The sequence below is a fragment of the Suillus clintonianus genome (genome assembly GCF_016758775.1).
Source record: "Suillus clintonianus strain FC179 chromosome Unknown DEU56scaffold_4, whole genome shotgun sequence".
NCBI classification, from domain to species: Eukaryota; Fungi; Basidiomycota; class Agaricomycetes; order Boletales; family Suillaceae; genus Suillus; species Suillus clintonianus.
The window spans coordinates 358,008-372,586 of record NW_024539228.1 but is presented as its reverse complement, the minus strand read 5'-3'; the positions used below and the strand labels follow the sequence as shown (position 1 = coordinate 372,586).

General features: G+C 49.1%; 5 protein-coding genes across 5 annotated transcripts; 2 read left to right on the top strand and 3 right to left on the bottom strand.

The window, feature by feature from the left end:
- Window positions 1-894: 894 nt before the first annotated feature.
- DEU56DRAFT_769676 (uncharacterized protein) lies at window positions 895-1,700 on the bottom strand. The gene is made up of 2 exons (XM_041351349.1): window positions 1,218-1,700; window positions 895-1,143 (listed from the first exon to the last, which is right to left on the bottom strand). The coding sequence occupies exons 1-2, from the start codon at window positions 1,345-1,347 to the stop codon at window positions 995-997; spliced, it is 279 nt and encodes a 92-aa protein (XP_041214360.1). The 5' UTR covers window positions 1,348-1,700; the 3' UTR covers window positions 895-994.
- A 214-nt stretch (window positions 1,701-1,914) lies between these two features.
- On the top strand, window positions 1,915-5,322 carry DEU56DRAFT_725777 (uncharacterized protein; the record flags this gene model as incomplete). Its single annotated transcript, XM_041347884.1, has 15 exons — window positions 1,915-2,032; window positions 2,090-2,097; window positions 2,160-2,296; window positions 2,350-3,097; window positions 3,152-3,275; window positions 3,329-3,380; window positions 3,431-3,564; window positions 3,615-3,719; window positions 3,768-3,839; window positions 3,895-4,021; window positions 4,077-4,357; window positions 4,414-4,620; window positions 4,668-4,734; window positions 4,786-4,853; window positions 4,910-5,322. 15 exons carry the CDS (start codon window positions 1,915-1,917, stop codon window positions 5,320-5,322), a joined length of 2,661 nt encoding a protein of 886 aa, XP_041214359.1.
- A 928-nt stretch (window positions 5,323-6,250) lies between these two features.
- On the top strand, window positions 6,251-7,996 carry DEU56DRAFT_947780 (DUF1212-domain-containing protein). The gene is made up of 6 exons (XM_041359070.1): window positions 6,251-6,747; window positions 6,796-6,920; window positions 6,974-7,059; window positions 7,109-7,316; window positions 7,353-7,675; window positions 7,726-7,996. Exons 1-6 carry the CDS (start codon window positions 6,266-6,268, stop codon window positions 7,915-7,917), a joined length of 1,416 nt encoding a protein of 471 aa, XP_041214358.1. The 5' UTR covers window positions 6,251-6,265; the 3' UTR covers window positions 7,918-7,996.
- A 7-nt stretch (window positions 7,997-8,003) lies between these two features.
- Window positions 8,004-12,610, bottom strand: DEU56DRAFT_769661 (SNF2 family N-terminal domain-containing protein). The gene is made up of 9 exons (XM_041351348.1): window positions 11,631-12,610; window positions 11,230-11,572; window positions 10,954-11,174; window positions 10,052-10,887; window positions 8,799-9,998; window positions 8,719-8,745; window positions 8,470-8,667; window positions 8,378-8,414; window positions 8,004-8,330 (listed from the first exon to the last, which is right to left on the bottom strand). Exons 1-9 carry the CDS (start codon window positions 12,546-12,548, stop codon window positions 8,142-8,144), a joined length of 3,969 nt encoding a protein of 1,322 aa, XP_041214357.1. The 5' UTR covers window positions 12,549-12,610; the 3' UTR covers window positions 8,004-8,141.
- A 138-nt stretch (window positions 12,611-12,748) lies between these two features.
- On the bottom strand, window positions 12,749-14,538 carry DEU56DRAFT_769658 (uncharacterized protein). Its single transcript, XM_041351347.1, has 5 exons — window positions 14,115-14,538; window positions 13,945-14,061; window positions 13,316-13,895; window positions 13,154-13,252; window positions 12,749-13,096 (listed from the first exon to the last, which is right to left on the bottom strand). Exons 1-5 carry the CDS (start codon window positions 14,442-14,444, stop codon window positions 13,089-13,091), a joined length of 1,134 nt encoding a protein of 377 aa, XP_041214356.1. The 5' UTR covers window positions 14,445-14,538; the 3' UTR covers window positions 12,749-13,088.
- Window positions 14,539-14,579: the final 41 nt, after the last annotated feature.

The window sequence follows — 14,579 nt, the reverse complement described above, 5'->3', positions numbered from 1 at the left end:
GGAGTAGTTCGCGGTGGAGGATGAGCCTCAAGGCCTCGACGTCCTCGCATGCATGCGAAACCATTATATCCACATGTCCTATAAATGCCCGCCATTCACCCTCAGACCTATTAGCTGCAGCAAAAGAGCCCCACAAAGCAACGGGCCATTGTTCTACCCAAAATGGCACTCAATAAGCATTGGACTGTCCAACGTCCACATTTTCACAGCGGTGGTCGTCCACAGTCCACAAGTGGCCTGAGCGATAGTATATATACCCATGAAGGAGACTATTTGGTATCACACCCAGCCACGAAAATCCAGGCAACTTCTTCCAAGAAAGCTCAAGTCATCACCATGAGATCTCAGAGGAAAAAGTCTCATCGCGCTTCTCCCTCTAATGTTGAAAATGCTCCGCGGAGGAAACGCATGACACCGGAGCAGCTTGACATCCTTAACCATTACTATACCAAAAATACGCGCCCTATGGATCATGATATTAAATTACTGGCCAAGGAGATTCGCAGGTCAGTTTGGATTCCTCCACACAATGCACTTGCGCGAGCTGACAAAATGGGTGAATAGACCAGTCTCAAAAGTCATAAACTGGTTCAATAATCGGCGCGCTAAAGAGCGTAGACTAGAACTAGACTCATCGCTGAGGGTGTCCCCTCTATCGCAAAGCATTTCGATGAACGTTGATAGTGACGTTGATATGACCGAATCGGATGACGACGGTTCCGAGTCCGAGTCAGGTGATGCCAAAGGTGCCCTCGACCAAGAAGCCCGCGCCTGCGTAGCGGCCATGGCCAAGATGTCACCAGGGGAAGTCGATGTGGCGTTCATTCTGAGCAACCTCAAGCGACGCATCATTATTCACCCTCCCACAAAACGACAAAGCGACGTGTTTTCAAGCGTATGACTGCCAGACTGGAGCTACATGTGTACTCGATCACCGCTATATAGCCACTATATTTTGACATCTTACTTACCTTGTTATTATACCCAATATCTGTCACATAAATATAATGTAAGCACCATGCACTTCAGCGAGGAAGCCCCCCCTTCTTCTAGCACGTAAAAGATCGCGGCTCACCATGATATACATTATCATTCGAGAGATTTTAGCGGTCCCCCGATTGTCCGCTGCTGATTTGTGGAAGTCTTGACATCGGAAATGAATCAACGATTACTGACTCCGAACTTTAGAGGCGCCGTGGTAAAACCCTCGGACTCACCTATACAAACACGACTGCTGGCAGAACTTGAAAAGGTCCTCTGAAATTGAGTTAAGTTCTCACAATTCGCCACTGTGAAATTGTCCGCGGTAAGAACCAAAGAAATGAGAACAGACTGTACGAACGACATCCAGTGTACTGATAGAAGCTGACTATCATTGCAGGGGTATGAAATTCAATTCGGGAGGAGCACCAGGAGGGTGACTCCAATCAACGAAGTTGAGGAGGGCGCAGCCTTGAGGGGCTTGATCTCGGGCCAATTATAGCCTACTGCCTGGAGTTGGACTTGTCAGTTTGAAAACTAAACTGATTGACCTGAAGTGGTGATATGATGGATGCAAGGACGGCTGGTCAATGAGCCAATTGTCATTGGAAGGATGATAGTAAGGGGGAATTAAGATGGTGGCATGGGGATGATATCAGATATGACTGCCATGGTCGTGGGGACAGGTGGAGTAACTTCGAAGACCTGTTTGCCCATTTACAGAATTGATTTTATATTGAAATTATCTTTTATATATATAGAATTTCTATTTATTTTTATTTGCTGTCAACGTCGATAGCGTAGATGAAGTTGAACAACGTCGCATGTGGCAAAGCAGTCTTCGCTGAACGTACGTGTTCGGTTCGGTATCCTCTTCTACCTGAACGCTTTTTCTGTTAAATCAACCTGTACAATACTCCACCAGTGCACATCATGGATCCTGCCTCAAGTGCTATCCCTGTACTTCACAAGAAGCATGATGACGATTTTGACAAGGCTAATGACAAGCGTGATGTTAAGCCAGTCGTGAAGACTCTTAATCGTGTTCCTCGTATGTTCTATTGAGTTCTTCATGTATCAGATCTCCTTACTGACTGCTCCGATACAGGTGCATGTGTGAGCCCACTCCGGCTTTCCGAGTTTCCGATCCATGCTAACATATGCCATTCATTAAACAGAATGCTTGTAGGAAGCAGAAGATGCGCTGCGAGGGCGCAGATAATCCACCATGTAGACGTTGTCGCCATGCAGGACTCGAGTGTCTATTCGAAAAGCCCACCAGAGAAGCAACTCTCACGGGCGAGGCAGGGCTTGAGTCAGTCAACTCAACTCTGTAATATGTCACGATCTTTTCTTACAATATGACAGGCGTATACGAAGTCTAGAAGCTCATGTCGCTGAGATACGTTTCACTCAATCTTCGATACAGAATACTCTTCTCGAGATTGTTGGCCACCTCCGGGGCGCCACGCCGTACAATAACCGCTCTCCCTCGACATTCTCACAGGCGCCTTACAATGCCCAGTCGCCAACAATGCAATCCATGGGATCTCCCCCGATATCTTCTGGCCCGAACGGGTCCCATGTGGGAGATCCAAATATTCACAGCGTACAGGCTGGCCCTACCACGCCCACAGCCTATCACCCCAATCATGGATCTCTTCCACCTATGTTAAACGCCCCACCGCGTCACTCGAGAAATTCTGTTGCTCAAGGTGCATTGGCGCCGGTCGGGCAACCTCCTGGTCACGGAGACTACATTCCACCACCGCTTCCGCCCTCACATACAAACCCAACTTCACCGACCCAATCATATGGTTACTCCCCTTCTGGGCAAGTTTTACCCCCATTTTCCACGTTACAAGCGATCGGTCGTGCAACCTCACAAGGATCTATACCTGGCCGTCATGATTCACAACAAAGGCCAATGCAGCGCGGCCACAATGTGCATTCACCTTCAGGATCTAAACGCACAGCCCCATCCTCGTCCAATCCCACTAGCGCGGACTCAACCGATATTGATGATGATAATGGAGAACTACCAGCCTCCGGCCTGGTAGCACCATGGGAAGTTCTAAGAGGTCTAGCCGATGTGGCTATTGAGCGAGCTGCCAAGGTCAGTGGTTTTGCCGTTGTACACCTACTGCGCGTGAACCCCTATCACGTATAGGAAAACGGCGAAAGCAGTGAACCACCGAGTAGAACCAGAACGCCGTCCCCCGAGCGAAAATCCAGGCCAATGAAGAGGAGGAAGATCCGTCATCGAGCCTCTCGTGGTTTGACTTTCCCGGATGGTAGCGTTTTCTTATTCACTTGCACTACTGATTCTCAACGTTTTAATGGACAGTTGTTACGACGAACATTATCTCGGAACAAGACGCCCGTGAACTGTTCAGAATGTGATTTTTACCTTCTTTTCTTCATGCTACGTACCAATGCCGTCATACAGATTTTATGCCGGATGCTCCACTTTCCTCCCAGTATTCGATTCCCAAGTTGACACTTTCGAAGGGCTCCATGAGCGGTCACCATTTGCTGTCGACGCCATTTGCACGGTTGCCGCCCGCGTGAGGGACGGGGGAGGTGACTTGCTGACTTTTGTTTAGTTATCGGCTTATCTCATTATCCATCAGGAAATGCAAGCGAGACTTACACCCGATGTTTGGAAGCAGTGCAAAATATCTCGTGTGCGACACTGTTTGCTCCAGTGAGCCGCGTAGAAGCTGTGCAAGCGATGAGTGAGTGCACCTTTCTGTGATATACAAATTAAATTAATCGTTTGCAAGTTCTTGTGTCTGGGTGGTCGGATAACGGATGGCTCAGTGGCGGTCACGCTGTTCGCATGGCCATGGAGCTGTGTAAGTAGAACGTTCATAGTAAAACCCAAATGTCTGAATGTTTGATGACTTTTAGCACTTCACAAAGCTTGGCCCAAACTTCTGAGGCGCATGCAAAGCAAAACTAAAACCATTGGTACGGATGATCGCGATCTCGTTATTGCATCCCGAACTTGGTTCTGCCTATATCTCTTTGAACATCAGTGCGTTTGTGGACGGCTTCAAGCACATGTTCCAATCACTGATTTCATATTAAAGATTATCCTATGGTACAGGACGTCCAGCAATTTTAAAGGATGATGAAAGCATATGGCAATGCCGTTTGCTTCTACAACACCCTTTAGCAATTGAGGATGATATGCGTTTGGTTTCGACTGTTGAGCTCATGGCTATCCGCGAAAGGGTTCACAACAAGCTGTCGCCTTTTGAACGGCCTGTCGATGAAGTCACTTTTGGAGTCATTCAACAAGCTGACTCTGAGTTCCGAAATTGGTATAAAACTTGGGATCATGCTTTTTCGCAGAAGTACGAAGATGCAGGTACGGCTGAACCATCAGGAACTACGCCACACTTGCCGTGCTGACTGTTCGTGAAGCGTTTTACCGGCAAAGTTTGCAGATCCAACAACTGCATGCAGAGCTCTTCCACAATGCAACCGCGTTACGTGGTATTAATGGTCCAGAGGATGTTCAGAAAATGCCAGCCGCGCAAAGAGAATTGGCAATACGTTCAATACACACTGCTCGCCAAGGCCTTGAAATCACCGTCAATTCGCCGTCGTATAGCGAAGGCATGAAATATGGTCAGTTTCCATTATTTGGTCAGGATCCCAAAACTCATATGAAATAGCGGTTCACTATACACATGCAACTGCAACATTTGCAGCATCATTCTTGCTGCGGTTAGCACGTCTTTTGTGAGTCACGCATGTTGCCGGCAGTGAGTAAATGCACTCATGTCGTTTTAGCCCGAATGATTGCGATATGCAAGAAATACGATCGCAGGTCGAACGTCTCGCCGGTTTAATGTCTCAAAGTGAGTCCCATTGCACCTTACTGTAGAAACACACTCGTCAACTGCTTCTTTGGCAGTCCCTGGCAAGCGCTACGCCATCACGCTTCAGCTGATGCTGAAAAGAGCGAAGAGGCGTAAGGCGGCATCAAGCTCCCGCTCCCCCAAGATTCCTAGGGAGCCCCATCGAAACATGTCTATGGTGATCGACATGCAGCAGCAGAATGTGCACATGAGCCCCGAGAGTTTTGCTCCAAAATATGATATCGCATATTCGAGTCCTGAAGTCATGCAGCAGATGCAAATGGGCATGGTGCCGCAGCAGACCGCCGAGGTCGACAGCATCTGGCGAGGCTTTGAAATGACGTCGAATGAACAACTTCCAGTGTGGATCTCTGATCAGAGCCTGGGTGGTAACACATTCTCCCAGCAAGGCATGGATGCATTTTTGCTGCCTGCTGACTACCTACCTCCTGCCCCTCAGATCTGGTAGAGGTTCTCGCAATCTACCGCTGTGCTGTTTTTATGGTTGTCGTCATTCTTTATAGGTTCTTGTGTATATGTTGTACCCTTGTAAGTTCCTATCTGTTTTTGTGTGGTTATATATATTTCCAGTATTCTTGTATAGCTCTGTCATCGCTATTCAAATCGTGTGCTTTTGGACGACTGTCCCCGGCTCAGGCTGGGCTGAATTGAAAGTAAGATGTACGGCATGGAAATTCGTTTGGTGTGCAATCACGACCATCGGACTGGATCAGAATGTTTGAAGGGTATAAATGCACGAGTCCCTGAGCCATGGTCTCTACGACTCGGACTACTTCGTGCATATAATGTACCCCCCTGTTTCCCAAGAAGCGCGCAGGCGACCTGTATGTCATGAACGACTCCCCCACCTTGCTGGCATTGGCTTGGCAAGAGATTCACCTTCATCCTCGCAGCAGTCGACTGCTAGCTCAACTTGGCGGGCCCCTGATGAGACGATAGAAGTTTCCTCATCTCAGCACACCAAGGCCAGGGAGGAAGTCGCTGCTGCCGAAATCAACCGTACCTTCAGCGCATTGGAAGATGGAAGGACGCCGCCCAAGCGAAGGCAATCCATTGTAACCAAGCTGGTTCCTTTCACTCGACGCCCGCAAGAAGCGCTTGATGAAGATGTTTTTAGCGACATGAAGACCTCCGAGTCTCATCCCGCGAGCTGGAAAAAGAGGGGGTCCTCGATCGGTGGGGATGCCAGTGCTGAGAGCAAGAAACCCAAGCGGCCTTTGGGAGGGGGAGGTCCAAACAGCTTTTATCAGGGGGGTAAGCTTCGTGCCAGCGTGATCAAGAGCAAGCGGCCTTCTGCAATAACGAAACACGTTCAAGGTGAGCCTCAGAAAAGTATTTTGCCTGCCATCCAATGACGAGCTCGTGTAGATATTGACAAGCGTCGTGCTTTCATGCTCAAGCTCGCCAAGTGCTTGCTCACTTTTGGCGCTCCATCCCATCGTATCGAGTCGCAGTTGGCCACCGCTTCCCAGATCCTTGACGCGAGAGCCGCATTCGTCCATATACCGAACATCATCATTGTCACGTTCGGTGATGAAGACACGACATCCGTGGAGACACATTTCGTGAAAGCGAATGGACGAATTGCGCTTACCGCGTTGCAAGGAGTCCACATTGTGTATCGCAAGGTTCTTCATGACAAAATGACCGTGGAAGAGGGCACCATGCGATTGAAGTCCATTCTCTCCGCTCCCCCGATATATTCCCTGTTAGTACGCTGCCTGCTAGCCTTCGTATGCGGCTCTACCATATGTGTTCTTGCATTCGGGGGATCAGTCATTGATATGTGGATCAGCGGAGTGTGTGCCTTCGTTTTGCAATACCTAGGCCTCAACACCGCGACAAAGAGCGCGACATACGCGAACGTCTATGAGTACGTGATCTTTATCTCTGCATCCACTCGATATAACAGATCGATTAGGATATCGATTGCCATCATCGTGTCCTTCGTGGCTCGAGCACTCGGCACCATACCAGGCAGGTTGTTTTGCTACAACGCCATAGCATCTGCCGGAGTGGTGTTAATTCTCCCAGGATTTACAATCCGTAAGTGGCTGAATCGTGTTATCCACCACTCACTGCGACGATCCAGATATCAGTCATCAGCGCATTAGAGCTCACTTCCAGGAATATTCTATGTGGATCCGTAAGAATGGTCTATGCGATCATCTACACATTGTTCCTGGTGCGTTCATTTCGCAAATATTTTTTGCCACTTCTCAATCCATAACCAGGGTTTCGGCCTAACGATAGGCTCCGATCTTTATCTTGTACTCAACAAACACGCCCGACATACGTTAGATAAGGCCGAAGCAGAGAGATATACGATGTATCACGGGACTTTTCATGCTGAGAACGGCACGTCTCCCGTTCCAGGAGGTGCCATCTTCGGTTTTGCTCAAACCAATGACCCTCATATGGTTAATGGTATTGGATTTGATCGTTTAGGTTTCGACGTATACTAACCCGACCTGAAAGGGTGCTACAGGGAGCCTAGTTGGCCATGGTGGAGAAAGGAACTTCCCTGGTGGACGCTCTTCTTCCTCGTACCAGCGTACTCTCTATGTTCATCGTTGTCCAACCTGCAGAGGTTGCGCAGCTGGCAGCTTCTGGTTATGGTCGTGTTTGCATGCTGTGCCTTCGTTGCGAATCGACTCTCAAATAACTATCTTCCTGGCAAAAGCGACATCATTTCGGCTTCTGGGGCCTTGGTCATTGGGGTTTTGGGCAATGTTTACTCCCGAGTCATGCGCGGAACCGCTTTCACAGCCATGGTCACCGGTGTGTTGTTCCTCGTCCCTGTAAGTCGTCCTTAAATGTGCTTTGTTTGTCCCTAACTAATATCGATCAGTCTGGTATCGGTCAGGGCGGTGGTCTGCTCTCATCTGACGAGACATCGTCCACTCAACAATACTCGGCTGGACTTCAGCTTGCCATACGGATAATAGAAGTGGCGATTGGAATCACAGTTGGTCTATTTGTCAGTCAGATCTTCGTATATGCCCTGGGAAGAAGAAAGAACGCTGCGCACTTTGCTTTCTGATATCTTCCAATTACACGTCATCTATCTATGTACACATCAATGCTGTAAACGCTACCCCAGTAATTTGAATCGATGGTAGATCAAAATGGAGGAGTGAGATTTGAAAATCAAGGTGTTCTAGAGATTACATGAAGCTTGTTACGAGTAGAGAATTAGTACAGGTATTCCAAGAGTGTTCCAAGAAAGCGAAGAGACGGAAAATAAACCTGAAAGGTCTAAATAAATTACGCAGCGAAGAGTTGATTCAGCTCTTCCATGCGTCGTTGTAGCATGTCGGCTTTGCTGAAGTTCTGGCCCAGGGTCATGTTGGCCAGCTCGGTCTTCTTGCGCTGCACTTCCAGAAGGCGATCTTCGATGGAGTTCTCGATGATGAGCTTGACTGTTGTTACAGGGCGTGTCTGCCCTAAGCGATGCTACGACAAAATCAGTGGACCGCAACAAACGGTGTGAAAATACCCACAATCCTATCCACTGCTTGATTCTCGACTGCGGGATTCCTGTGACAGACTTGAGCAACACTCGAATCACAGGACTCAAGAAGATAAACGTTACCAATATGGGTCCATCAAGTACACACGTTGCGCGGCAGTCAAGTTCAAGCCTACTCCTCCGGCCTTCAGACTGACTAGAAGGACTTCACACCCGGGATCATGTTTTAATGCTTCCATGGCACGGGTACGGTCATCACGTTTCATCGTGCCATCCAGACGATCATAACGAATACCAGCCGTTTCCAACGCGTCTTCAATTCTAAACTTGGGTGAGACGGTAGACCACTTTTGCGAAATTGTAATGTCATACTTATCTAGCATTGTTGTCCATTGGGAACTAGATTATAGAGATAAATTGTCAGATCTATCAAGTGAGAATTAGACACATACAAGACAACAGTCTTAATTGCGCCTTCATCGAGTTTATTGCCTTCATTATCCACCATTTCCACCTCAATTGAGTCGGGGTCGTAATTGACAGAATGTGGGTTTGCCCGGGAGAATTGCATAAGGTCCCCAAGCAAGGCCTTGACTTTGGTAGACGGATGAAAGTTCTCGAGTGCAACACCTTTGGTTCGCTTTTCTCGCTTGACAGGCTTTTTCTTGGCGCCAAAGTCAACTGGCGAGCAATCAGGTCGGACTCGAACTGCATCTTGCGGCAAAAGACCAGTCTGGCAAGCCGAGCAGGAACGGCGGACATCGGGAGGAACATCTGGCCAACCTGGGCACACACACTGGCGGTAGCATCCCAGGCAAAACAGATGCTGACAGCGCGTGAGGACGAGTGACGGTGATGATGGACTACTAGCTCGCGTAGGGGCACGGGAACCGGTACCTTTAGTCTTCCTTCCTCGCTTGGGTGCCGACGGACCATCCATATCCATGGCACCACCACCAGCGTCCATCTGCCCCTGTTGATCAGAGGACATACACAGCTCTTCTCCGCATTCAACGCATTGAGTTGTAGCTGCCTCCCGTAGCAAGGCAACGATCGCAGCTGCACGAGTAGGATTAAGACCTTCCTTCCCAATGGCAGCGGCAATGTCTTCGTAGCTAGTGGGGTCCATGGTCTGCATATCTCCTAGTGGTCCTTTACCATCCACGAGCTCGAAGTGGTCGCAAATCTGTCGAAGACGCAAGATTTTCTGGAGTATGCCAACGTAGTTCTTCATGACTTCATTTTTGTTGGAAAGCTCGTTGAACTCGGCTTTGGACTCCGAGAAGAATTGGTCATAGATGGTCTGCTCATGCGGATCAAATTTCAGATACCGGAGTTCATCTCGGCGTGGAGGGAGATGGAGTATTCGACGCCCATCAGAAGCTTTCGACTCCTTTGTTCGCCTCAAGGTAATGCACTTCATGATCGTCTGAAGACGTGCAACACCCAATGACTGCCCATACTTGACTGGAGTGCCAATGAACTCCGTCCAGATGTTTTTGTCATCAAAAGGCTCCAAGCGCAAGAACTTGATGAGAGCATACACATCATCGAGCTTGTTCTGAACGGGAGTGCCTGTGAGGCATAATCGGCGGTCTGCCATTAAATCGCAAGAGGCACGACTGCCAACGGTCTGGGTTTCCTTGATCGAACTGAATACAATGGTGTTAACTGTAATGCACAGGAAAATTATACAAGAACGTACTGAGCCTCATCGAGCACGACACGGAACCAGTGTATAGTCTGCAGAGCACTAGACGCCTCAGATACACCAAAGCTCGAACAAGATTTTTTCCTCTTCATTCCCGCTCGTTTTGGTTTGGGCAATTTGAGTACTTGATTACCGCGTTCGTCAATGTCGACCCCACCGTACCCGTCACTGCTACCATCATCGTCATCCTCAGCTTCTACATTTGCCATCTTCCGATTTTGCTTTGAGTATTCCGATGCTAAGGTTGCATATGTAGTAATGACAGCATCAAAGTCTGCAAGGAATCCCGCGTCTGGTCGTCGGGCATTTCCGTGGTATACGTAGACACGAAGTGGTCGACCTTCGCGTTTTCGACGAGGTGGCTTCGTTTCCACTTTGGTTTCAGCCTGAGAAGATGGGGGAGAATTATTCTGTAAGGAAGACAACGTGGCGGCGGAACAACTCATTCCACCGCCACCGACCACAGTGACCTCTCCTCGCCAATGCTCGCGAAATTGATCTTCCCAATTCGATACGGTTGAAAGAGGGCATATAATCAGCGTCGCCCGACTTTTCGCCTTGATACGACACGCTCTAGCGTAGTCAGCTTCGGCCTTATCCTGGGCCTTCGCAGCCTTCCCTTTGCCCTTAGTGGAAAATGATGGCGAATCAACCTCCGGTATTCCCCACACACTCCCCGCAAAATGGGCAGCGGTCAGAGGATCCTCCAGCATGCTCCGCTCCGGAGGAGGCGCGGGTGGAGGGGGTAAAGGTGTGGCAGCAAATGCGTGTGCAGCATCAAGTGTCGATGCAATAAGGGAAACGCAAGTAATTGTCTTGCCGAGACCCATCTAATCGGGAAGACAAGGCACGATTCGTCAGATAGGGCAGAGATAAAGGGCGGAGGGCATACTGACATCATCTGCGAGAATAGCACCTTTGGATTCTTGGGGTTCTTGAAAGACCTCTTTCTGGGTGACGATATGAAACCAAGATGATTGACCTGTATGAAGATCGTTCCGTGGCTGCCACAATGACGAGTAACGACCGTCTGCACAGCGTTTCTCCCGCTCTCGCTCGAGTAAAAAAGTAACTGCCTTCTTTTGATGGGGATACAATGTCGTTCCTATGTCATTAGCTTTCGAAGCCAGTCAGATGAAGACAAGAAAGCCGAAAACAAGCGCGAGACTAACTAGGCTCCGTCTCTGCTAATTCGTCTCCACTTTTTAGACTCTTGAAAAGCTCATCAATTTGGCTTCGCTGTACTTCTAATGTTTTACCGGAAACCATGGGGGCATTCCAACGAGGGCTATTGCCTCCTGGACCAGCATATCCAGATCTGGAAGGAATCATAGAACGATGGCCACCAGGTGGCGGAGCATGCGGGTTACAGTAGTGATAGTTCATGAGGCGCGAGATATCGTATGGTCCAGAGGGGTGGTCAAGCAATAGACCACATGATTGCAGATAATTGCCAACCACGGCGATATTGCCTTTCGGCGTATAAACTAGCATCTGAAGAGGCAGTATAGGAAGCTTGGCAAAGCGAATGAGCGAATGTGAGGTTCGTCAAAGAGAAAGGAATGTCACATACGTTTGGCGAACCACGCCGCACCTTTGCATCTAAGCGGATCAGGCCCTTACCTAACATGGGGCCGAGATCTGTAGCGACCTTTTGTTCGACCACACCAAAAGCTTCCCCTTGAGAAGGTTCGCCTGACGATGTTTTACTACTAGGCGTCTTGATATGTATCGTCTCAGTTGCACCTGCCCTCTGGGGATTGTGTTCATACTGCAAGCGGACATTTGCCCACTCAATATCATTGATTGAGTCCTGGCCTTGCAGATAGGACACGGGATATAGCACAAGTGCGGTGACTGTGAGTTGTCCGATGCAAACTGGAGTCTTGGGGTGCAGGTCATCAGGCAATGCGGTGGACATGGGCTGTTGGCGAGGCCGAGGACTGGGAGGGGGAGACGGAGAGTCGGTAAGATCAATGACCTGATGATTTGGAGGCGGAACAGATGAAGATGGTCGAGTCGGAACAAGAGGAGGCAGAGTGCGCGCACTGCCTGTAATTGGCAGTTGAGCAGAGGTATTCCGTGGCGCTTGAGATGGACCAGCAAAAACAGGACGGTAGTTGGAAGATTGTGGGTGAAGCGGCGGCGGCGGTGACGATTTAAAGGATGTTTGGTCAAGTGGCAAAAATATGCTAGGCTTCATTTGAGGAGAATGATATGCGAGCGGAAGGTGATTTGGAGGAGTGTATTTAGCATAAGATTGCTGGTGTTCAGCTGAGTGCACTGGATCATAGAACATACTCTGCCTGGGCGGAGGGGAATGATAATCGGTTGTTGGGCGCTTCAGGTGGCTGCCAGACTTGAAAAGGCTCTCAGAAGAATTGGGTTCATCGTCATCTAGGGTAAGGTCAATATGATTCGACTGGCTGTACGAGTCAAGAGATAAGGTTTGAATGTTAGGCGATGATCCCGATGGTGCATGCGTTGCCATTGTGCATGACAATGAGGAAGAGAGCGTTCCGGACGTCACGGACGACGAGTAAAACAGTAAGCGCGAAAGAACCTGACCAGTTAATAAGTTTCTAAGATCATGTCGCAAGGGCACGTGACCCTAATCAATTCGGTTAACATTTCTCACACTCAGTCTGATCACGGACTATCAGTCAGCCGCCGGTATCTCCCGTACTTCCTGAAGCGAACAAGGTAATAATTAAATTCCGTATCTCCTCCCGTGGATGGACCGATAGAGCTCAACAATGGTCACGTTGGTCCCTACTATCTCTAATGCTCGTACAGATACCCTCTGTACCTGATTTAGCGGAGTCCATTCACGACAAAAAACTATGAAGAGGAATTAATACCTAGCTCGCCACTCCGTTCCTACAAAACTGCTGGAACGCAGGACTAGTCATATATCTTATAATAGTGCTGTTCGGGCACACAGCCATAATCTCCACCAAGAGTCCGTGGTTGAAACTTGCCCGAATAGCACTGCTATGAGAAACGCGCAGTGCCTCTACATCTGATGGCGCTACCCTCCTGTAACAAAAGGCAACTGAGGTCGAACGTCAACTAATCGAGAGAAATCACACTTACGAGGTGCCCACCCCATCTCGTAGTAAGCCTGTCTTGCAGCTTGCTCTTTGGCTTGCTGCTTAGTGTCGCTAGTTCCTTTACCCTTCTCGATCCCATCAACTAGTCCCACGTTCAATTATTAAGCACTTTTCCAAGAGATAAGATGCCGTTACATGTGCTCACCAACGCAAGTAACGTTCCATTTTCCGGCATGTGGTGGACCCACCAATACTGCTGGGTAATTGACGCTCACACCACGTTGATGAGCTGTTTGATTGAACAGCGGTAGAAATGCAAGGTGAGGTTGAGCAGGCGCCAGCGGATTTGGAGGTGGGATCCTTGGGGGAGACGGCGGTCGAGCCGGAGATGACCGCAAATACGGATTGTAGTGGGTGGTTTGAGCTAATTGCGAAAAAAAGGTGCGCGGTGTGGGTAGCGGCAGCTGAAGCCGTGGTTGTGGTTGTGGGGAAGGCTGGTGAGTCGAAAAACGTGAGGGCAGTTGGTACACTGGTGGAGGAGGGAATGATGGTAATGGTGGAGGAGGAGCAGAAGGCTCCTCTACTTTAATTCGTTTCGAGGTGGGAATGGGTGATGGCGATGGTGGTTTCGAAGTTATCGACGCAACATCAACATCCATATCGTGATTGTCATTCAGTATCGTAGTGGACAGCCGAAGGAGGCCGCCTATCCACTCGTGCACTGTCTGGAGCCCGTGCTCGGTGAACACGGCTCCCAGATATGCATTGAATATCAGGCGCCCTTCCTGGACCTAGATGAGAATCGAACAATGCGCATGATAAATAAGTAAGTACCTCAGGACTCTGGAGTGATTGTAGACACCTAGGGTCACAACGAAGCTGGTTCCGCAGCCCGTACAGTTTTGACCAGATATCAATCGTTTCGTCGGTCAAGAGCTGCGTCCGTTGTACCTACTCAAGAGTAGAAGCTATCACGAACATTTGGCAGAAAACATGCGACTCACCTCAATTAGATGCACTGGAAGCTTGGGTTTCCGGAAGAAAAGTAGATGCGTCGTCATCATCTCCAAAATTTCGTGGCCAAGGATGGCCAATCGCTCATTGTCAGGAAACTGTGCATTGCATGCCAGTCGAAGGGATTTGTGAGTGTAGACTTCAAGAATAACGGGCCCTGAAAGCTTCGGAAGTTCAGGTACCTCCTCCGGCATTTCGTCGATGGTCTGTGAACGGTTTCGTTTGAGGGCATTATGTGGCATTCCGAGGCCAGGCTCAGGCGTTGATTCCATGGCGAAAAGAGCAACGCTGTGACCGCGAAGGCGAGGAGGGAGAGACATCAATAATTATAAGAAGCGCAATATGTATCCAAGGTGGATCCTAAAAGATCTTCGTGACTCAAGATGGTGGTTGTGTTAGGCGCGTGTTCGTTCAAAGTTGTCAGTCAGTGGGTCCAACCTAAATTTAGATTGAAT

Excerpts from the sequence above, each read along its gene's own strand:
- DEU56DRAFT_769661 (XM_041351348.1), bottom strand. The coding sequence starts at position 12,548 with ATGGCAACGCATGCACCATCGGGATCATCGCCTAACATTCAAACCTTA. Across the intron at positions 9,999-10,051 it reads GTCGTGCTCGATGAGGCTCA|TTCGATCAAGGAAACCCAGA; the intron begins GTACGTTCTTGT and ends CATTGTATTCAG. Across the intron at positions 8,415-8,469 it reads TACTTGATGGACCCATATTG|GAATCCCGCAGTCGAGAATC; the intron begins GTAACGTTTATC and ends AGTCTGTCACAG.
- DEU56DRAFT_947780 (XM_041359070.1), top strand. The coding sequence starts at position 6,266 with ATGCTCAAGCTCGCCAAGTGCTTGCTCACTTTTGGCGCTCCATCCCAT. Across the intron at positions 7,060-7,108 it reads TCATCTACACATTGTTCCTG|GGTTTCGGCCTAACGATAGG; the intron begins GTGCGTTCATTT and ends ATCCATAACCAG. Across the intron at positions 7,317-7,352 it reads TAATGGTATTGGATTTGATC|GGTGCTACAGGGAGCCTAGT; the intron begins GTTTAGGTTTCG and ends CCGACCTGAAAG.
- DEU56DRAFT_769676 (XM_041351349.1), bottom strand. The coding sequence starts at position 1,347 with ATGTCGTTCGTACAGTCTGTTCTCATTTCTTTGGTTCTTACCGCGGAC. Across the intron at positions 1,144-1,217 it reads CAGCAGTCGTGTTTGTATAG|ACTTCCACAAATCAGCAGCG; the intron begins GTGAGTCCGAGG and ends TCCGATGTCAAG.
- DEU56DRAFT_769658 (XM_041351347.1), bottom strand. The coding sequence starts at position 14,444 with ATGTCTCTCCCTCCTCGCCTTCGCGGTCACAGCGTTGCTCTTTTCGCC. Across the intron at positions 14,062-14,114 it reads TTCCAGTGCATCTAATTGAG|GTACAACGGACGCAGCTCTT; the intron begins GTGAGTCGCATG and ends ACTCTTGAGTAG. Across the intron at positions 13,896-13,944 it reads AATCACTCCAGAGTCCTGAG|GAAGGGCGCCTGATATTCAA; the intron begins GTACTTACTTAT and ends ATCTAGGTCCAG.